The sequence below is a fragment of the Nycticebus coucang genome, chromosome 13, assembly GCF_027406575.1.
Source record: "Nycticebus coucang isolate mNycCou1 chromosome 13, mNycCou1.pri, whole genome shotgun sequence".
In the NCBI taxonomy this organism is placed as follows: domain Eukaryota; kingdom Metazoa; phylum Chordata; class Mammalia; order Primates; family Lorisidae; genus Nycticebus; species Nycticebus coucang.
This window is the reverse complement of record NC_069792.1, coordinates 101896476-101918607: the sequence shown is the minus strand read 5'-3', so window position 1 is coordinate 101918607 and position 22132 is coordinate 101896476. Positions and strand designations below refer to the sequence as shown.

Here is a 22132-nt window from a genome sequence, read left to right as displayed (position 1 = left end):
AGACCCTGCCCTGTGGGCCTTCAGTGGTATGTCCTGTGTCCTCTCAGTGCCTCAGATCCAGGCCTATCTTGGTGGATTCTGCCTCGCCTCATCCACTCTGCCCATCACTAGGGGGTGGGCTGTGGGCAGGGACATATGCTGGTCAGTCCAAACAGACAAGTCCAGGCACTGGTCAGTTTTCCCTGAGCCTTACAGCACAGAAGGAGCTAGACGACAGGGGATATGCCTACCTTGGGCCTCAGACCCCTCCAGAGGCTGCACAGGCATGGTCCTCACCCCATCCCCACCACCTGGATCCAGGACCCTGAGAGACCCAGCACCTAGTCTTTCCTCCACACTTCACATTTATTGAGTTTCCCCAATTCCCAATGCCACGGCCAGCAAGCCACACAGCCAAACAGGAATCCTGGGTTTCCGGCTGGGCGGGCCCAGACTGCCCTGCCTGGACAGCTGCTCTGGCATGCAGGCTACACTCTAGCAGGACTCCTGGCTCAACCTTGACAGCAGCACGAGGGAGGCGTAGAGTGCGCAGGTGGGGCTCTGGGCCTGCGGCTCCCAGCACACATGGGGGGCATCTACCTGCAGTTCCAGGCCACACTCCTCCAGCAATACCCAGGCGGGTACCCCCTCGTGCCAGTCGCTCCCCAGTAGCCTGGGTGGCAGGGACACAGTGCTGCACCTCTGCCACGGGGCCTGCTCCAAGAGGCTGCCCACCTGCCAGGCCAAGATGCAGGTGGTCAGGGGGGGTCCTGGTCATCCTGCATGGGCCCAACCACCCCCTCCCCAGGCCCACCCTGGCCCCTAGCCCCACATCTTCTTACCAGCTCACAATGCCTGGGTAGGGCCCCTGTCTCCAGCGCCTTGGCCAGCAGCATGTGCTGGGTTTCACTCAGCACTGAGGAGAGACCTTGGGTGAGAGGGGCTCCAGAAGGCACAGCTAGGGACACCTGTCCCCCTTCCTCCTGCCCCAGCACAGGGGCTGCTCACCAGACAGGGCCTCCAGCAGATAGAAGATGGGAGTGGCAAGCTCCTCCACCAATGCCCCAGAAGGGAACACCAAGCACTCGAGGACAGCACTCTCCGGGCCAGCCAGGGGCTCTGGCTGCCCACAGCACAAGCCCTGCTCCAGCTGTGGGTGCAGGAGGGGCAGATGAGCCTGGGCTGGCGGGGCAGGCCCTGTCTGCCCCCAGCTCTCCCCCACTTACCGACTCCTCCAATGCTTGCAGGGCTGGCTTGTTCTGTAGCACCCCTGCCAGGCCCCCCAACAGCTTACGACTCAGCTCCCTCTCCATGTGCTCCAGCTCCACGGACCTGGCTGCCACTTCGGCCTTCAGGCCCTGGAAGTTGTCAGTGACCTCCCACTCCTCAGAGGGCCCATCTATTGGGACAGAGGGCTGGCGTTGCCTGGGTCCCACAGGGCCCTGGAAAGCCTTGGGCAGCATGGGCAGACCCCAGGGGGCAGAAGGAAGAGCCTCCCTAGGGTCCCAGAGGTGGTCAAGAGGGCACTGACCTGTCAGGAACTTTAGGTGGCCACCGATGGACCGTTTCAAGAGGCCAAAGATGTGCTGCCCCCCGCTGTCTGCACTCTCAGAAGCCTTTTGGCCTGATGGAGCAGGTGGATGGGGGAGAGAAGGCAAGGCTGATCAGTGCAGGGTGGATACCAAGCAGAAGGGGCTAAAGCCTTCCCTAGGCCCTCCCAGCCTTGGTCCCCACCCCTAGCACTGGCTGCCCAAGGCAGGGAGGGAGCCGAGGGTCAGCCTGTCCCTGTGCCACCCCTGGTGAGTACGTGAGAGCGTCCCTGCCTCAGGAGGCTACCTGGCCACCTGTGCCCAGAGCACACAGGGAGGAGGCCTCCCCTGCCTCACCTGTGGGGGGTGGCTGGAAGGTCCTCCGCTTCTTATCTGGGAAGAGGTGGATGTCTGGGAGGCAAGTGGGAGTAGACAGGGAGAGGCCAGTCCCCTGGGGTCCTGGCCTATTCCTCACCCACGGGGAATACCCCTGCCCAGTCCAGGCCCTGCTCATTCACCCCCACACCAGAGCATAGGACCCTCAGCCACCCTGGCTGACTCAGGCAGTGCAGCCAGCTGCTGGCCCTCCCCAGGCCTCCCTGCCACAGAGCCTGCACCCAAGAGGCACCTGGACCCAGCTCACCCCAGTCAGAGCCAATAACCAACTGGGCCACTCGGAAGGCAAGGATGGTGCCCGAAGGGATGGTAACTGTCTTCTTCCGGCTCAGGTGGCCCTGGCCCTCACCCTGAGGGATGGAGATGGGCTCAGGGCTGTGCACTGGGCATGCACTTATGGGTGCAGGCTGGGTGCTAATGGCAGGCCCTCCCCCAGTAGTGGGCTGCACAGGGTGGGCAAGCCCATCTCAGCCAAGTCCAAGGCCAGAAGCTGTGCTGAGGGGATCTGGCAGAGCCCAGCCCTGCTGCTGGGAGGCTGGTCTCGTGTGCTCCAAGCCCTGGCCACAGACCTGCACGCACATGGCCACAGATAGCGCAAACTGTCCTGAGCCCTCTTGCTTGTGGGTCCGGGTGACTTCCACCTCCCTCTGTGTCTGCAGCACCTCTGTCACCACATACACATCGTCCCCTCGACTCCGCAGCTGCTGTAGGACTTTGTGTTCTGGCTGCCGCAGGCGCCTGTGGCCGGAAGGGCAGAAAGCTCATTGGGGTACATGCCTTAGAAGGACAAGGAAGATGTCCCTCCCCTGATAGCTACTGTGCCCTTGGGCAGAGGGGCCCCCAGGAGTCTGCAGATGCCCAGGCATGGGCACCTCCTTTCCCAACGGTGTGTGGGGAGGAAGGGAGGGCAGGGGGAAGGCCCAGTGGGGAAAAATGGACTCATGTGGACCCCTGGAAGCACCTTCCACTGTGAGCTAGTAGTCCCCTTCCCTGTGTCTACTCCACTCTCTCTCCACAGAGCCTGAAGGACTCCCACACCTCTCGGGCCCAGCCTGAGAATCCTTGGAATATCATTCTGGCAGCTGAGGCCCCAAATGGCTTTTGCAGCATCCTTCCCCAATAGCACACCGTCAGCCACAGCACTTCTCTGACTTTGGGCCTGCCCTTGGTGCCAGCAGAGACATTGCTTTGAGGTTTTTTTTTTGAGACAGTCTCTCACTATATAGCCCTTGGTAGAGTGTCGTGGTGTCACAGCTCACAGCAACCTCAAACTCTTGGGCTTAATTGATTCTCTTGCCTCAGCCTCCCAAGTAGCTGGGACTACAGGCGCCCAACACAATGCCTGGCTATTTTTGTTGTTGTTGTTGTTATCATTGTTGTTTAGCAGGCCCAGGCCCAATTCAAACCTGACAGCCCCAATGTATGAGGCCAGCACTCTAACCACTAAGCTATGGGTACCGAGCTGCCTTGAGGGCTGTCCTCGTGCCCCAAGGTCATGATCTGGCCCTCCTCAAGAGTGAGGCTTCCTGAAGTCAGCAGGGATCCTATGCCTCTGGGGCCCACCTTTCTTGATGCATGGTCTCCCAGGTGTTGGGGTCCACACTCAGGGTGCACACGTCCATCGAGGCACTGGAGCTGCCAGACACTGCAGCCCCCCCTGAGATCTTCCCTTGCCCTGGGGTTGCCAGCTCCACCTTGCCCTGCAGCTTCCCGTCCATGGCATCATAGAAGAGGAAGGGGCCGCTGCACTCCAGACCTGGGGCAAGACCAGACCTGAGGTGCTGTCCCAGCAGCCACTGCCCTGTCCCTCCCCTAGGGGAGTGGGACCTTTGAAAAGGTCCTGTCTCTGGAAGCAGAGGCCCAGAGGCCCAGAGATGAGAGCTGGCAGAGCCGCAGACAGCAGGCCGGGCAGCAACAACCCGTCCTCCACTAGCCCCTGCCAGGCTCAGTCTCAGCATCAGATTGGGTACCTGGTTCTGGGGCATCAGGCTCCAGGATGTTCTTGATTGACAGGTTGACACACTTGTAACGGGGTCTCCAGAACCAGGAGCTTGAGGGCTTCCTGCTCACCAGGCGATAGGGCCGGAAGCCAGTAGAGCTCTGCAGGCTGTCCACAGGGATGAGCTCCCCACTGCGGTCCAGCTCCCGGACCACGCTCCGGACCATCCCCTCAAAGGCTGACACCATGCTCCTGAGGAGGGCAGCTAGGTCAGGCTTTGTGCTCTCAGGGTTGGACGAGCCAGAGCTCTCTCCAGAGTGGCTCTGTCCATCCAGTCCAGGACTCTGGTGAGCAGAGAGCTCCTGCCCCCACACTCCCGAGCAGAAAAGAATCAGTGTGTCCATCTCTCCAAGGACCCTGAGCACCTTCAGACCGGGACATCACTCAGCACCCTCAACAGGACTCAGGCCACTCCTACCATCTGTGTTGTGGCCACTGGGAACAGGTCCTGGAACAGTCAGTGCTGGGACTTGGGGATGGCAGACTTTGGCCACCCCTTGAGACTTTGTCAGCCCAAGGAGGCTTAGGGCCATTCACCCATCAAGGAAAGGTGGGCAAGGCCTGTGTGCTGGGGCTTCCTGGATCCATGTGCCACCCATAGGAGTTCAGAGGGCTGGGGGTGGGGTGGTAACAGAAGTTCCCACTTCCTAGGTATGGCACAGGATCCCCCACCAAGACCCAGCCAAAGTGTCCCCAGATCCCAGCCTTGTCCTCTAGGGCCTTCTCTGAGGAGCTCCATGGGCCATCTGTCCAGGGCTGAGGCTTCAGGGTTCAGAGGCCAAAGCAAGCCTGGGCAGCTATGGGGAGCCAGCCACTCCTGGAGGAAGCCCGGAAGCCCTCGAGCCCCTGAGCCTTTAGAAATGCCAGGGTGAGCCCGGGCACCTGAGGGCCCACCTTGGTGTTAAGCCCAAACCCACCACCTGGGCCAGTCAAGGGCAACCTTCCCAGAGGCCTGAGGCTTCCCCCCACCCGTCTGGGAGAGTGAACCTTCCTGGGAGAGTGATGGGGCCAGTTGGCAGCCCCAGAGGTCCAGCGTCCCCTCCCAGTCCTACCCCAGGGCTGTGGCTCCGCAGCTCACCGTGACTCTTGGGGCAGAGAAGTCCGGGCCCACAAAGCAAAGTGAGGTCGCCTGGAGGACTAGGGTCACCCGTCTGCACTTCCTGGGATCCGCCTAGCAAGTGAGTGGCCCAGAAATGCCAGACCCAAAAGTGAAACTGACTATGAAGGCGTGTCCAGGGAGCCCCTGCACCGCACCGCCCTCCCACTTCCTGGCTCTTTTCCTAAACATCTGGAGCTGAGCCCAGGGAGCTGAGTAGAGGATTCTCCAAAGATTACCAACAAGCATATGAAAAAATGTTCATGTCATTAGTCATGGGGAAATGCAAATCAAAACCACAGGAACTGCTTCACACAAGAAGTGGTGGGAAGGACACCAGGACTGGAACCCTCCTGTGCTGCTGGCAAAAATGTAAGATGGTGTGGATATGTAAGTCATTATATCTAGATGCAAAAAATTAAAAAAAAAGTTAAAAAGAAATAAAATGATGCAGTCCCTGTGAAATAAGTCCAGCATGTGCTCAAACAGTAAAATGTAAAGATTATCTGTAATCCAGCAATCGCACTCCCAGATGTATACCTGAAAGGGGGCTCTAACAGACACCTGTGCACCAGTGTTCACGACAGCATTAGTTATAATAGCCAAGAAGTGCCAATGACCCAAAGATTCATTGACCGATGCATATGGATAAACAAAATGTGCATTCATGAGATGGAATGGATATTGCAGGGTTTTTTTGTTTGTTTTTGTTTTGAGACAGTCTCATTCTGTCCCCAGCTAGAGTGCAGTGGCTCCATCATAGTTCATTGCAGCCTCAAACTCCTGGGCTCAAGCGATCTTTCTGCTTCAGCATCCTGAGTAGCTGGGACTACAGGTGCACACCAAAATGCCTGCATAATTTTTGATTTTTAATAGAGAGGGGGATCTTACTCTTGCTCAGGCAGGTCTCAAACTCTTGAGCTCAAGCCATCTTCCCACCTTGGCCTCCCAGGCTGTTGGGATTATAAGCATGAGTCACAACGCCTGGCCTATATATACATATACATATATATACATATTTTTTTTTGTAGAGACAGAGTCTCACTGTACCGCCCTCGGGTAGAGTGCCATGACGTCACACGGCTCACAGCAACCTCTAACTCTTGGGCTTATGCGATTCTCCTGCCTCAGCCTCCCGAGCAGCTGGGACTACAGGCGCCAGCCACAACACCCAGCTATTTTTTTGTTGCAGTTTGGCCGGGGCTGGGTTTGAACCCGCCACCCTTGGCATATGGGGCCGGCGCCCTACACTGAGCCACAGGCGCCGCCCTATATACATATATTTTAAAGAGAGGAGGTCTCACTCTGTCCCTAGGCTGGAGTACAATGGAACAATCATAGCTCACTGCAGCCTTGACCTCTTGGGCTCAAGTGATCTTCCTGCATCCTTAGTATCTAAGACTATAGGCACTTACAACCACACCCAGCTAATTTTTATTTATTTATTTTTTTTTGAGACAGAGTCTCACTTTGTCACCCTCAGTAGAGTGCTGTGGTGTCAAAGCTAACAGCAACTTCAAACTCTTAGGCTTAAGTGATTCTCTTGCCTCAGCCTCCCAAGTGCTGGGACTACAGGCGCCTGCCACATGCCCAGCTATTTTTGTTGTTGTTGTTGTTGTCATTGTTGTTTAGCAGGCCCTGGCTGGGTTCGAACCCATCAGCCCCGGTGCATGCGGCTGGCACCCTAACCACTAAGCTACGGGTACTGAGTCTAATTTTTAATTTTTAAATTATTTTTCAGACACAAAGGGTCTTGCTATGCTGCCCAGGCTGGCCTCAAGCCATCCTCCTATCTCAGCCTCCAGAGCAGTTGGGACAGCAAGCTTGAGCTATCATGCCTAGTATGAATTATATCTCAATAACGCTGTACTTAAAAAAAACATTCTCGAGCCTGGCACCAACACCTGAGCTCACCATAGGCCCTACAGTGCCCTACTATCCTGGGTCACAATGGGCTTGTGTCAGAGGCCTCGGGCCTGCTCCTATAGGCAGTCCCCATGCCCAGAAGATGGGTCTGGTCCTAGCAGAGACAGGGTGCATTCAGGACCCCCCAGTGCTGTCTCTTGGCTCTTCCAGGTAGTTTTGTAGACCAGGTGAGTCTAAGGTTTCACCTCAGGAATGCTGCTAGGCAGAGCTGGCTTCTTTCCCCAGCCCCAGCAGACAAGGAACCCGCTCACACTGACCCTAGGACCTGGGGTCCTGGGGTGTTGCAGCTTCCTGATGCTGGGTGCTAGGGTAGCACCTGGGGAGGCTCTCTTGGTATAGTCTCCATGGTGAGAACTGGATAAGCTAGGCATATGGTGCTCCTGAGAGGCCCTGCCATGTCCTAGCAGCCCCTCCCAAGGGTTAATATCCCAGCTGGAAGGGGCCATTAGGACATGGAGCCCAACGCTGAGCCAGGCTGGAGGAGTCCAGGCCAGGAGTGCAGTGGCAGCCCAGGGCCCTGGCAGCCCTTCCCCTTCACCACCATATCATGTCCCAGGGCCTTTACCTCGAAGATATTCTGGAGCCCAAACCAACACTCCCACACTTGGCTGGCCTGACCTGAAACTCACTTTGGAAGCTCTGTCACACTTATCGGTTCATTCTGCAAGTGTGTTAACACCTGATGCCAGGTGATCTCCGAGATGTGGTTCCAGCAATGAACAAGACCAAGTCTCCACCCTGATAGCTTTGAGATTAGAATGCTGGAATTCAGATCTCCACAGAGAGGAAATGGTGATCTTGTTAAGCAGAAACCTAGAAGGGCTGTGTGCACCAGCCTGTGCCCAGTCAGCCTGAGAGCTCTGCGGGCAGAGGGCCTCTGGGCGGGGGGCACCAACTTAGCTCAGTGGGTTCCTAGTGCCAGTCCAACCCCTATAACTCCTCTCTGGGTGTGAGCCAGGAGTACTTGCTTGCAGCAGCAGGAGGCCCCACAGCCCGAGTGGCGCTGAGTGTGTGTCTGTGCACGCTGTGTGTGCTGTGTGCTTGTGTCCATGTGGATATTGCATTCATCCGTGTGTGTGCACGTGTGCTCCTGGGTGCTTGTACATGTAAGTGGAAGTATATTTGTGTTTGCATTGTCTGGGTTTACACACGTGTTGGTGGTGTTCATGTGTGCACACATGTTGGTATGTGTGTTCATGTGCACATGTGCGAGGGGGGTTCAGCTCGTGCCAGGCCAGCAGCTGCCTACTGCAGGATGCGGAGTCTGTCTGGGCATCCTCCCTGCCTCCGTCTCAGCCTGTTCCTCCTCTCCTCTGCAGCAGAATCCTCCAGAGCCCTGCCCCACCTGTGGAGGCTCATCACCTTCTCTCCAGTCAGGCCAGCTCCAGATGCTGGGCAGGAGGGGCAGCACGGTGTCTGTGGCAGCTGAGGAGGATGTGGCATATTGTGTCACCTAACATGACCACAGCTTCTGGCTGCGTGCTGGTGAGGCTGGGGTACTGCTGGAGCAATTTCCTGCTCATATTTTCATTTCTTTAGTAAATCACTAAACAAGCAGCACTGGGTTTGGTGGGCTCAGCTGAGCAGGCAGGAGGAGGCAGCTGGGAAGGAGGGGTGGGCAGAAGGAGGGTTCTTCCTGCATCCCAGCTCCTCCCTGGTCCTATTCATAGCTGGGGGGCTGGAAAGCCTTGAGGACCGGAACTCTGGGGGTGTGGGATGGACATTCATACAGCCCATGGCCTTCTGCCCTGTTTTTTTTTTTTTTTTTTTTTTTTTATTGTGAAGTTTTTGGCCAGGGCTGGGTTTGAACCCACCACCTCCGGCATATGGAGCTGGCGCCCTACTCCTTTGAGCCACAGGTGCCACCCTTTTTTTTTTTTTTGAGACAGAATCTCAAAGTGTCACCTTGGGTAGAATGCTCTGGCATCATAGCTCACAGCAACCTCCAACTCCAACTCTTGGGCTCAAGTGATCCTCTTGCCTCAGTTTTTCTATTTTTAGAAGAGACAGGGGTCTTGCTTTTGCCCAGGCTGGTCTCGAACACGTGAGCTCAAGCAATCCACCTGCCTTGGCCTCCCAAAGTGCTAGGATTACAGGTGAGCCACCGCACCCAGTCAGCCTTCTGTCCTGTTTACAGAGGTGGGCGAGGCTGCCCTGGGCAAGGCCCTGGTAGGTCCTGGGGGAGTCTGGGACACCAGGTCCCTTTCTGCCATGCTGGAGAGTGTTCAATAGAGCTAGTGGGGTGAGCAGGCACTGGGCTCCAAGGAACAGGAGCCTCACTGCGCAGCTTTGGCAGGGCAGGCACAAGGCAGGGACTGGTGGCTTCTGTTTGAGGGCTGCCCACTGTGGGGAGCAACAGAAGAGGTTGTTAGGACCCATAGATGAGTGCTGGGAAGAGCCAGGTGGACCAGGAAGGGCCCTGTGGGAGAGGACCGCAGAGGGCTGGGTGCGGTGGGAGCAGGAAGTGTTGGCATAGGAAGCTCTGGCCAGAGCTGATGGAGAATCCTTTGGGTAGGTGCTGCTCTGGGAGTCTTAGGCCAGGCTGGGAGGGACTGCAGAGCGGGGAACAGGGCTAAGCTGCCCTGAACCCTGTCCTGGCCTGCTAGTGATTCCAGAGGGTGGTCCTGAGCTCTGCCCTCCTCCTCCCCTCCCTTCCTGAGCCATTTATTTGCCCCTCGGGCACAGCCAGAGTGAGGACTTGGGTGTCCTTGGGGCCCTGCCTGGGAGTGGGTGTCACAATCACAGGCACCCCAAGAATCAGATGAAGGGGCTGGGCCCAGCTGCGCCAGTGGGATTGGGGGGTGCTGCAAGGAAATTCCCCCAGTGGCTCCCTGTCTCCTTACAGCTCAGTCCCCTTCTGGGATAGGTGAAGATGGTTAGGGCTCTGCATTGCCCATAGGTAACCCAGACCTCACACCTTCTCAGCACACCCCTCACTCCTGTCTCCTTTTGGGGTCCCTGCCCTGAGGCTGCTACTTCCTGCCCTAGGTCAGCTGGGGAGGTTGAGGGAGGGGGACGTGGACCTCGGGCAGCCTGAGTGGATGGTCATCTGGGTCTCTTTTCACTTTGCTGGAAGAAGCTGTTACTGCCAGAATCCAGGCACTGCTTTGAGGCATGCTTTCCATGTAGGTAGGGACCCCTGGGGTTTGCCTAGTACTACATAGGTGGAAGACTGGCACCTTGAGTCACACCATTCTCCCCCATGATCCCTAAGAGCTTGCTGAAAATGCCTGACCTAGGGAATAGGAGACTGACACAAGGACCTGGCCCAGTGGATCTGAGGAGCTCTGCAGTGGGGGCCAAGTGGGGTGGCATGCTGGAGTGGAGGGGACCCTCTCAGCCCTCTAGGGCGGTTTTCTCCCATAGTCATTTCCTGCTGCCTGCTTCCTTCTTCCTGCCAGAGGTCAGAGGGGCATCCATGGGGTCCTGGACTTGGCCTGCCAACTACCTATCCCCACCACAGAGGGCTGCCCCTTGCATCCCACCTGGCAAGCAAGGTGGCTGGAGGGGTCATGACAGAAGTGTATTCAGTGTGGTTAATCCCTTTAGTTATACCCCACCCACTTCACAAAGGCTGTGTCTAGGGTGGTCTTCTGAGGTCAGGCTGGAGAGAAGTAGGCTGCTTCAAGGCCCAGGGAACACCTGGGATGTGGCTGGAGGGACAGCCTGTAGTTCAGCAAGAAGGAAGGCTGTTTGGGTTATAGGGCAGAGAATGTCCCTGCAAAAAAAGACCTGGAAGCTGGATGTGGAGGTAGGTGGGGGACAGCAGGAGCATTTATGCGAGGGGTCAGAGGAGACTCCCATGGGAAGGGTGGGAACTGTCCACAGCAAGAGACAGCAGGGATGGCTGGCCTTCAGGGTTCATTGTTTTGTTCTGTTTTTTGAGACCGAGTCTCATTCTGTCACCCTAGGTAAAAGTGCCATAGCGTCATAGCTCACAACAGCCTCAAACTCTTGGGCTCAAGTGATTCTCTTGCCTTAGCCTTGGGAGAAGCTGGGATGACAGGCGCCCACCACAACGTCTGGCTAGTTTTTCTACTTTTAGTAGAGACAGGCTCTCACTCTTGTTCAGGCTGATCTGAACTCCTGAGCTTAGGCAATGCTCAGCCTCAGCTTCCCAGAGTGCTAGGATTACAGGAGTGAGCCACCATGGCCGGCCCTCAAGGTTCATTGTTTGCTAAAAGCCTTGTGACAGAAATCTTTCCTGCCTCAGACTTGTACCTAGATAGCACCCCATGAAGGTGCACCAAGGGAAGACAGAACAACCAGAGGGAGATTGGGCAGCCAGCAAGCCCAGACCACTAAGGGGAGACAGCCATGATATGGTTGGCCCAGGATATGCAGCAAATTGCTCTACAGAAAGGCTACACCAGCACCCAAGGCAAGTAGTTTAAGTAAGATTCTGCTCCCCCTGGCTAACTCTGAAGGCAGATTTCATCTTTGCCTGTTTGATAGGCATCAGTTTTGCTTTTTTTTTTTTTTTTTTTGAGACAGAGCCTCAAGCTGTTGCCCTGGGTAGAGTGCTATGGCATCACAGCTCACAGCAACCTCTAGCTCCTGGGCTCAAGTGATTCTCCTGCCTCCGCCTCCCAAGTAGCTGGGACTACAGGCGCCCTCCACAATGCCTGGCTATTTTTTGGTTGCAGCCATCATTGTTGTTTGGCGGGCCCAGGCTGGATTCAAACCTGCCAGCTCAGGTGTATGTGGCTGGCGCCTCAGTCACTTGAGCCACAGGTGCCAAGCCAGTTTTGCTTTTTTTTTTTTGAGACAGTCTCACTTTGCCACCCTGCGCAGAGTGCCGTGGCACCACAGCTCACAGCAACCTCAAACTCCTGGGCTCAAGTGATCCTCTTGCCTCAGCCTCCCAAGTAACTGGGAGTAGAGTAGCCTGCCACATCATCTGGCTATTTCTAGAGACTGGGTCTCACTCTTGCTCAGGTTGGTTTTGAACTCATGAGCTCAAGTGAGCCACCCACCTTGGTCTTCCAGAGTACTGAGATTAGAAGCGTGACCCACTGTTACCTGGCCTAGGTATCAGTTTTAAGTGCAACACCAACATCAGTTTTAGCAAGTTAATGCTGAGTGTTCACATCGCATTTACAGTTTCATAACCCCAGGAGACAAACCCACAAACCCTGCTCCCACTCAGCAAGTGGCTGGGCCTATCCCACTACCCAGGACTGGAGTTCAGGGGTAGAGAATTCATCAAGCACAAAAGAGAATAGGCTTTACTGCTAAACCCATGAATCCAGCACTTTTTGCGGTATAACAAATGACTCCAGAACGTAGTGGCTTAAAGCAACATTCACTGATTTGCCCATAATTATGTGAGTGGATAATTTAGGCTGGGATCAGCTGGCAATCAATGATCTCACGTGTTTGGCAGATGACTGCTTGTCGGGAGGGTCAGTGGTATTGAACAGGTGTTCGATTTGTTATGTTCAATTTGTTATGGCCTGGGTTGCCATAACAAATCACCATAGAATGACTAGTTTAGACAACAAATATTTCTCACAATTTAGAGGGTTGAAAGCCCCAGATCAAAGTGCCAGCCTGGTTGGTTTTTTGGTGAGGGTCCACTTCCTGGTTTACAGACAGCTATTTTCTTGCTGTCTTCACAAGGTGGAGAAAAAGCGAGCTTGCTCTCTGGCTTCTTCTTACAGGGCACTGATCCCATTCATGAAGGCTCCACCTTTATGACACAACAGCTTCTCAAAGACCCCACCTCCTACTACTATCACTTTGGAGGTCTGGAATCTCAACATATGCATTTGGAACAGGTAACTTCATTTAGTCTGTAGTGCTGGAAATGTGCCATTTGTTCTCCAGCAAGCCAGCCCTGGCTTGTACACAAGGTGGTGTTCTGGCTGCAAGAGTTTCAAGGGAAGCAAGGCAGGGCTAGTCCAGTGTTTAAGTGCTTTCCAAGGTGGGGTAGGAAATATCACCCCATTCATTCTTGGTGATGTCTCCTCCCCTCCTCTCTCAGTTGGGCCAAGATCCAAGGATCTTAGTCTTCAGGGATGGGACAGGGCCTATGTTCACCCCCAAGCCACCAACAGTCCTGTCCCCAGCCACTTCTTGGGGTACCCCTGGCTGCCTTGTGGAAAATTCCTGGAAGGAGAGAGGGAGAAACTCCAGCTAAATGTTTGGCTGGGATTGGCAGTGGGGGAGTATAGATAGGATGTGGTGGAATTTGGAATGAGGTCAGTTCAGCAGCAGGAGCTCTGGATAGAGCTCCCCTCACCCCAGAGCCTTCTGGGCTGGGAAGAACTCCTATCTGGAGCTCTGCCCTGTGTCTTCCAGCCTGAGTCAGCTTGCTGCCTGGTCTTCCCAACCTCCACTTGTCCTTCTCTTCTGGGAGCCAGCCCTCTCCAGCTTGGAATGCTGCCTTCACTACCGCCACCCAAGGAGAAACCCTCACAGTGCCTGTTGTTTATGAGAGGTTGAATAACATTAGCCCTCTAGTGTAGGGTTCAGGTGCTGACCTCAGAGGCAGGCTGGGAGGCAAGCTGAGACATGTGTCCTCTTCTGCATTAGCTTCTTCAGAACATGCACAGTGCATGTTAATCCTTTGCACCATCACGGTCATACATTTTACTTCTACGTGTTATAAACCCTAACACTTTTTCTTTCTTTCCTGAGACAGGGTCTTGCTCCGTTGCCTGGGGTAGAGTGCAGTAATGTTACTATAGCTCACTACAACCTCAAACTCCTGGGTCCAAGTGATCCTTATGCCTCAGCCTCCTGAGTAGCTGGCACTATAGAAGCAAGCCACCATGCCTGACTAATTTTTCTATTTTTTTGGTAGAGACAAGCATCTTGCTCTTGCTCAGGCTGGCCTTGAACTCCTGATCTCAAGTGATCCTCCCACCTTGGCCTCCCAGAATGCTAGAATTGCAGGCATGAGACCAGTGCCTGGCCCCCAATACCTTTTTATTATTTTTGTTGCAGCTATTTTGATTGTGCTTTAAAGAAAAATATAAAAAAATTTTATACTTACTAATATAGTTTACATTTCTTCTGTTTTTTATTCCCTGTAGATCTGAGTTTTCATATTGTATCACCTTTAGCCTTTAGAATTTCCTTTAACATTATTATGCAAGTCTCTGGCAGACACTTTCTATCCATTTATTTCATTGCATTAAAATGTATGCAACATAAAAATTGTCATTTTAGCCACTTGAAAAATGCACAATTCAGTGATATTAATTACAGTCACAATGTTGTGGATTCATCACTACTACATATTTCCAAAACTTGCTCACTCCAGACAGAAACTGTACTCATTAAGTAGTAATTCTCCATTCCTCCTCCCCCAACCCTTGATAACCTCTAATCTGCCTCTGTCTCTAATCATTTGCCTACTCTAGACATAAGTTGAATCATGCAATATTTGTCCTTTTGTGACTGTCTTATGTATAATAATGTTTTGAAGGGTCATCCATTAGAACATGTATCAGTGCTCCACTTGTAAGCTGAATAATATTCCATTGGATGTATACACCACATTTTTTTCTCAGCTCATGCACTAATGGAAAGTTGGGTTGTTTCCATTTGGCTACTGTGAATAACGTGGCAGTGACCATGCCTGTACGTTTCAGTCCTCCATTTCCATTATTTTGGATCGTACGGTAATTTTACTTTAAACTTTCCGAGGAACCTCCATGGCTCTGTTTTCCGTGCTGCATCATCTACTCCCACCAACCGCGTATAAGGGTTTACACAAGTTTCCACTGACAAACCACAATCGGTCACATTCAGAAGCTCAACATGTCTATCCAGGGAACCTTGTTGTCCGACTGTTTTCCGCTCCTCTGGTCACAGGGCGATGGTTAAAGAGAGACTCCTGGGTAACGCTGACCAGCCCTTCTCCCACTCAAGTGCTCTGTGGAGCCCCCAGGGCGTAGGTGGAGACTGTGGAGGACCCGCAGTACCCACAGGGAGGTGCCCAGGTGCCAGCCCGCGACTAGGGCCGCTTCCCCGCGCGCCCCAGTGACGTCCACACCCTTCACTGAGCGCGTGCGTGGCCTCGCCTCCTCGCAGCCGTTGCCGGGGTGACGGTGCGTTTTTTGGTGTGTCGGGCCGCTGCCAAGCCCTGCGCCGCGCGCCTCCGCGGTTCCGGCCCCGCCCTGTCCCGGCCGCCGGAGACCGTCGCGCAGCGATGACGTCGCGGGGGCCTGGCCGGGCGTCGCGGACTCCGGAGATGGAGGAAAAGGAGCAATTACGGCGGCAGATCCGCCTCCTGCAGGGTGGGTCGGGCTAGGGGCCGGGGCGCGCGTCTTCTTCTTTTTCCCTCACTTCGCGGCTGGCTCCGGCCCAGCTCCCCGAAGTGGGTTGCCCTCCGCCCGCGGCCTCCTGACAGCTCAGATTGGGACCCCGAAGGACTATGGGCCGCCTGGATTAGTCGTTTGCCCGGGCTTCGTCGGGAAAAGGCTGCTGGCCCTCCCGGGGCCGGGGCGATGGACGCGGGGCCGTCGCTTAGTAACCGGCGGGAGGCGCCCCTACCCCCATCCCGGCGGTCGCGTCCTCAGGCGCCACCCTCGCTCCCCGCGCCGGGGGCGGGACGCAGGACTGACTGGCCCCTGTTCCGGCGCCGCAGAGCCAGCTCCGGCGCGCGCAATGTCTTCCCAGACGCCCAGTTTTCATGGTCTTTTCCGTACGTCAAACTCCCCAGGCCTCAGCTTCCACATTTAAAAATTTTTAGATCCAAGTTGCTCTTCCTAAATTAAAAAAGAAATCCACTTTGGTGTTATTCTCACAAAGAGAAGACGTAAGCATTCAGAAAGCATGGAGGAGAGCCCAAGTGGACTGCCTTCCACTTTGGACCTAAGGTCACCCCAGGTCTGGATATGGCTTTGCATCTGGGGGCAAGACCCGTGGTGCGGGAGTGTTGATAACTGGAGGCTGGTTACTGACTTGCTGCCTACTGAGCCCTGGTTGTTCCAGTAGAAGGACAGCTATGTAGGGGCTGATTCTCTCCTTTTCTGTACGACAGTCTGACATCTTGACTCTGTCAAGAACAGAGTGCCCGCTGGTTTCACTCAGTGAAGATTATTAGTGCAGTCCTGCCCCATTTCCATCTATGGGCAAGCCAGAGGGCCTCTGTGGCTGACTTGTCCCTGCTGGTCCACACTTTACAGCATGGAGTGTTGCTAGTCTCTTCATAACGAGAGATGCTTCCTCTCAAAGGATCATGGGTCCAGTAGACTGGCAAATAGGGCCTGTTCTGCCACAGGGGTGTCTTTTCCAGATGAGCAGGCAGAAGGACTGAAATAGAACTGAGGGAGACAGGCTATGGAAATGACAGGCCCCGGACTTGGGCTGAACCGTCAGGTGGTTTCCAGTCAATGGGGCTCAGGAGTGAGATGGGAACATCTTGCCAGCTGATGCCTGTTCGGGGTAGTCAGAATTGTTGATGATTTCACTTACAACCTCTGGTTAACTGAGGCTGTGATTCTGTCTTCTCAGGTCTGATTGATGACTACAAAAACCTCCACGGCAATGTCCCTGCCCCGGGTACCTCAGCTGCTTCCCGGTGGCAGCCGCCCCCTTACCACAGCAGGGCCTTTGGTGCCCGCTATCCCCGTCCAAGTCGGAGGGGCTTCTCCTCACACCATGGGTCTGCTTGGCGCAAGAAATACTCGCTCGTGAATCGGCCCCCGGGGTCTTTAGACCCACCTGGTGACCACGTTCTGCAAGCCTCCCTTGAGCCTGGGGGCAACCAGAGTCAAGACCCTCAGCAGTACGTTCTTGAGAGACAGGTCCAGCTCAATCCAGATCAGAACATGGTCATCAAAATTAAACCACCATCCAAACTTGGCTCTACCAGTGCTTCAGGGGCCCAGCAGGGTTCTTTGGAAGAATATGAAGACACCCCCTGGAATGGCCAAAGACCCCAGGAAGGTGAAGGTGACCCCCCTGTTGGGCAGCTACAGTCTTCGAGGCCAGGAAGAGCCAGGGGGAGCTGCAGTGCAGAGGACCCCATTCTGGTCTGCCAGAAGGAGCCAGGCAAGCCCAGGGTGGTCAAGTCTGTGGGCAGTGTGGGTGACAGCCCCCTGGGGCCCCGCCGGACAGTCAGTGAGAGTGCCATTGCTGTCAAGGCATGCCTCCCGTCCTCTGTCCTGCCTCCTCGCTCTGGCATGGCCCTAGGTCGGAAGGTGCCCCCTCATTCAGCGGCCAGCTGTGCTGCTCAGCTCCTTGGGGAGAGAAGAGTGAATGCTGGCCACCCAGATCAGCCAGCTCCCTCTGGCTTGGTTGTAAGTCCAGCCAGACCAGCCTCAGGACCCAGGCAGGCCCGGGAATCCTCACTGCTTGTGTCCTGTAGAACCAACAAGTTCCGGAAAAATAACTACAAATGGGTGGCTGCATCAGCAAAGAGCCCTCGGGCTGCTCGGAGGGCCCTCAGCCCCAGAGGAGCTGCTGAGAACGTGTGCAGGGACCCCTTCGGCCCAGCAGACAAGATGGAGAAGCCACAGCTTAGAGCTGACCCAGATGCCAAGCCCAGGAAGCCAGCCATGTCCTCTAAGCTGGGACCTGCCCCCAGCAAGTACAAGTGGAAGGCCTCTAGTCCCTCGGCCTCCTCTTCTTCCTCCTTCCGTTGGCAGTCAGAGGCTGGTAGCAAGGACCATGCCTCCCAGCTCTCCCCAGTTCTGTCTCGGTCCCCTCCAGGGGACAGACCAGCGGTGGGATCCAGTGGCCTGAAGCCTGTCTTCAGTGAGAGCTCACTCTCGGCTTACAAAGTGAAGAGCCGCACCAAGATTGTCCGTAGGCGGGGAAGCACAAGGTAGGAGTCCCCACCTGCCGCCACCACAACATCCTGTCTGGGTAGGTGGGGCCAGCAAGGTCTTCATGTCCCCTGAGTTGTGGAATTTTGAGCTGTTGCTTCTCTCTGAGCCTGGGCTCCCTCCATGGTCCGCAGAGTGGATGGGCAAGGGGGTGAGGAGGAGTGAAGCACCGATGGGTTTATTTGGCACCACTAGTGTGTCAGCCTGAGCTTGGAGCTTTGTGTGCGATTGTGTTTTCTGTTTCCAGCGTGAAAAGAGCCATATAAGGCTGTGCAAGACCCTTGGGGGTAGCAGCTGTCCTGGCCCTAGTGGGGCTTTCTCCCACTGGTGAGAGACCAGAAAGTCAGTGGCTTCCATTATGCTGTACAAGGCTCACAGATGGATGGCTTTGTGCCAGGCCTGGTGCTGGGGCAGTAGCCCCCGCAGACCTGCCCAGGGTGTGTGAGCCTGCTGGGGAGTGTGGCAGTGTGAGAGCTGTAGGCTCCGTGTTGTGCTAGGAGGTGGACCCAAGCCCTGGGCACTGCCCTGGTTTGTATGGTCTCTCCTGCTCTGCCTGGGCTTTGGGCTCCAGGAGGCCTTGTCTTTGCGGGGTGCCTGACTGCGCCTGGCTGGGGGTTGCTCCAGTTGGGCCGCAGCAAGCCCTATAGCCTCCTGGGCTCTCCTGGCTTTGGCCACTGGCCAGCATTTTAGAGGCTGCAAGTGGCTTTTGCCCCCAGAGAGAGCAGATTGGTAGTATATCCCAGCAGTTCCCTTGGTGGCCAGGTGACCAGGCCGAGTCACTTTCTAGTCTCCGCTAAAGAATTGTGATGAGACTCTAAGCTGGTGTCATAGTCCAGAATGCTTGGCCTGGGGTCACGGAATTCATTGGGGCAGCAACTAATAGCAAGACTGGCAGCTGGGCGAGGGCCTGCCTTTATCATAGACGCAGTGGTAGGTGCCATTGAAGAGGGCATCTTCTGTGACTCTGTCTCAGGAAGTTCTTCCTGAGGTCTGGCCTTTGTCTTTCACTCTGGATAAGCTCATTCCCTCTAGCCCTGAGATAGGTTGCCCAGACAGGGGCTGTCTTGAATGATGCAGATGTCCCTTGAATGCCTAACTGTCTCTGGGTGTCAGCTTTGTTCTGAAGTTTATGCGGGTGTCCGGTCTTTCTTCTGCTACACATTGGAAGAATAAATGTTGTCTTGGGTCTTACAGTAAATACACAAACCCTAATGAAAGCTGCTTATCAAAAAAAAAAAAAAAAAAAAAGCATACTTTTCATGATATCCACCACCACAGATAAGCAAAAAAAGTCCTTGCAAAAAGAGGTATGTGGCTCATGGGCAGCAGGTTGGACACCCCTGCAACTATGTGGCCTTCTCTGTTCCAGGGAGGGTGGAGTGGGGCCTGGACAAACTGTCCCTCTTACGGAGAGGGCTGAGGAAGACCAAATAGGGCTGGTAGCAGCCCTTTCTTGGGGATGTTGTCATTCTCTGTCACCCCACCCTGGCCCCACTTGCCTTATCTGGCCTGGGGAGCTGGGGGGTTGGCACCCTGGGCACCCGAGGGCCCTCCGCTGCTCTCCCTGCATTAGCTCAGGTCCTCTGGGATGTTGGCCTTGGGGAGGGAGCAGAGCAGCAGAGTCTGTTGGCACCATACCTGCTGGAAAGGCAGGACCTGCCCCTGGGGCTGTTCCACACCCCCGGGATCTGGGTGAGGAAGCATGGGTGGCAGAACCATGTGGGGAGCCTGTTGGGAGCTGTCTGCGCTTTCTCTCCACAGCCTCCCTGGGGACAAGAAGAGCAGCCCCTCACCTGCCACCACTGCCAAGAGCCACCTCAGCCTCCGGCGGAGACAGGCCCTCCGGGGAAAAAGCAGCCCTGTTCTGAAGAAGACCCCCACCAAAGGCCTGGTCCAGGTCACCAGCCACCGGCTGTGCCGCCTGCCACCGACCCGGGCCCACCTCCCCACCAAGGAAGGTATACCTGGGAAGAGTGGGGCTGGACACGAGCTGTAGTTTGCACCCCCCCTTGGAGCCCCTCTAGCCCCTTGTGCTGATAGAAGGCCTTGATGACAGAGGGCTCTGCCTGGCAGATGGGAGTTAGGCTTGGTGGGCAGAGTGTGGGGGCTGGGCTGATGTGCCCTGAAGTCTAGGTGGTAGACATGCTGCTGGCCAGCGAGCAGTGTGAGCGCAGATGTACCCTACCTGAGGGAGGAGAGGAACCCTGCTTGTGCCGTCCTGGAGGTGTGAGCTTCATTCACTTTGAGTCACCTGGTGCTCTATTGCCAGCTGAAAACGACTGTTTGGTTTGTGCCTGTAGCACCCTGAATAAGTTTGATCTTGTCTGAAAAGAAGTGGACTGAGCTCCTGAGAGACCCTGTGGTGGCCTGGGTGGGCCCGGCCTACAGAGTGTGGGGTGTGGCTCCTTCAAGGACCACCTAGCCCTTGCTGTGAGGCGATGGCACCGGGACACATGACGGAGCTGCCTGAAGACTGGGGTATTCTTGGGGATCCAATTTGGTGAGGGTCTGGAGCCCCTGAGGGTGATGCTCACCCGAGACACCATCAAGTGTTGGCTTGGGGAGCTGGAATTTGGGTGCACCGGGCCCTGTGGTTCCCCTTTGAGCTTCTGGGATGCACAAGGGCAAGTGGCTTCCCTAGTGCATGTGAGAGACAGCTGGAGAAGGCCAGGTGCTTTGGGAGGAACTTGGCCCTGGACAATGGTGCTTGTGTCCATGCACTATGCAGCACCCAGGCTGGGCTCAGAAGGTTCTGAGGAGGCTCCATGTGTGCTGCTGGGTAGGGCAGAGAGCTGGCATGGGGCCACCATGGGAGTGGGTCTTGGGCCCCTGGGCAGAGCTGAAGGGGCCATGCAGCTGCCAAGTGGAGCATGGGAGACATGAGGAAGTGTGGCTGGGCACTGGCTGTTCGTTTGTCCTGAGTTAGCTAGTGCTTGTTGCATGCCAGGGCAATGTGGGCTTCATCCTGGCTGATGGGGGCAAGCAGACCCTGATGTTGCCCCTTGTGGCTGCAGCAAGGTGGCTAGGGGGGGTTTGGGATGCAGGACTGGCTGGGGGTGGAGAGAAGGGGGTGGGGGTTTGGACAGTGGGTGGGTGCTCTGTGGCCAGTTGGGGAGGAGGGATTGAGGGGGTCTCCAGCTTTGATCCCCAGGAGGTAGAGGGCCTACAGGTGTCACAGAAGACAGGGTGAGACAGGAGCAAGTGTGGGGGCAGCCCTGCCTGCTGTGTGACTGGTCTGTTCCTTCTCGAGATCTTGAGCAGAGTGGAGAGCAGGCTGCGGTCATGGAGGCTCTCTTGTTGGTGTGGGTTGCTGTAGCACTGTCCCCACCCCCCCCAATCACCCAGGGAGCAGCCAGGCCTAGAGGAGTTTGGAATTCAGAGGCCAGCAGCTCCACTAGTCGAGCAGCAGGTGGCCCAGGGCCTGCCTCCCTAGGATGTGTAGGAAGGGGTCCCACTGGGGAATGGCTGGGAAGGCTTCCTCCTGCCCCCTACCGGTAAGCATGGGCTGAGCCCTTTTGTACCAGCCATTGTGCCAGCCCCATAGGACATGCCAACCCCAGGGACACAGCTGTGAGAGGATGAAGATGCTGGAGTCCTGGGGAAGACTCCAGCTGTAGGCCCACTGGGGGTACTTATAAACTGGTGGAGAGATTTCCAGGTGGCTGAATGTTCTGAGGAGGAGGAAGCAGGGGACAGCTGCAGGGAGGGTGCTCAGTGCTGAACAAATGGCTAGGAGGGCTTCTCTGAGGAGGTGGCCTGGGTCAGGGGAGGAGCAAAGAGTGCTTAGCACTGCAGGGTGGGGGTGAGAATGAGCTTGATGTATTGCAGAAACAGAAGAAAGCCCCCGGGCTGGCGCAGTATCCAGGGGTGCAGGGTAGAGGGGAGGAAGCCAGTGGGGAGGCAACCAGATCACAAGAAAGTGGCTTAGTTCTGTTGTAGATATACTGGGAAACCAGGGAGGGCCAGAGGAGGGACATGGGACTTGCATCACTATATTCAGGGACATGTGGTGGTAGTGGCAGGGGCCCCAGGAATGTCCAGCAGGCCTGGAGCAGGCAGTGAGTCAGGAGGGCTGGCAGAAGGCTGTGGCTGCCGGGCCAAGTAGAGGCTCTTCCTCCTCTCATGTGGCTGGGGAGCCCAGGAAAGATGTATGTGGAGTGGTGAGCTGCTGAGCCTACATCTGGTACAGCCACTCAGGCGGGTGGTCCCGAGACAGCCACCACAAAGCCCCAGACAGGCAGAGATGGTTGTGGCAGGCTAGTGAGGGCATGTGCTGGGGAGACAGGGGAAGGACAAGCATTGTCCTGGACTGGACCAATGGAGGCTGGCTGGCCCTGGGAGTTGGCATGTGGCTCCCTCCGTCTCTTCCTCCCTGCCTGCCTGAGAACTGAGTGTCCCGAGCCTGGTCATCCCAAGCCTGGCC

General features: G+C 55.8%; 2 protein-coding genes across 4 annotated transcripts in view; one reads left to right on the top strand and one right to left on the bottom strand.

Annotated features, from left to right (window-relative positions):
- Window positions 1–326: 326 nt before the first annotated feature.
- Window positions 327–5137, bottom strand: GSDMD (gasdermin D). 2 transcript variants are annotated; one of them, XM_053558493.1, is made up of 11 exons: window positions 4982–5137; window positions 3875–4095; window positions 3468–3660; window positions 2474–2642; window positions 2152–2254; window positions 1866–1919; window positions 1511–1603; window positions 1206–1378; window positions 988–1129; window positions 822–895; window positions 327–714 (listed from the first exon to the last, which is right to left on the bottom strand). In XM_053558493.1, exons 2-11 carry the CDS (start codon window positions 4089–4091, stop codon window positions 475–477), a joined length of 1458 nt encoding a protein of 485 aa, XP_053414468.1. In that variant the 5' UTR covers window positions 4092–4095; window positions 4982–5137; the 3' UTR covers window positions 327–474. The 2 variants fall into 2 exon arrangements, with proteins under 2 accessions (XP_053414468.1, XP_053414469.1); XM_053558494.1 differs by having other exon boundaries at window positions 1866–1901.
- Window positions 5138–15049: 9912 nt separating this feature from the next.
- ZC3H3 (zinc finger CCCH-type containing 3) overlaps window positions 15050–22132 on the top strand; it is an 83364-nt gene continuing 76281 nt past the window's right edge. For both annotated transcript variants that reach the window (XR_008373907.1, XM_053559325.1), the window contains exons 1-3: window positions 15050–15174; window positions 16394–17708; window positions 19471–19667. Coding sequence is in view for 1 of the 2 variants with exons in the window: in XM_053559325.1 (XP_053415300.1) it covers window positions 15087–15174; window positions 16394–17708; window positions 19471–19667 (1600 nt within the window). In the remaining variant the exon portion in view is untranslated. The remainder of the gene's footprint in view (window positions 15175–16393; window positions 17709–19470; window positions 19668–22132) is intronic.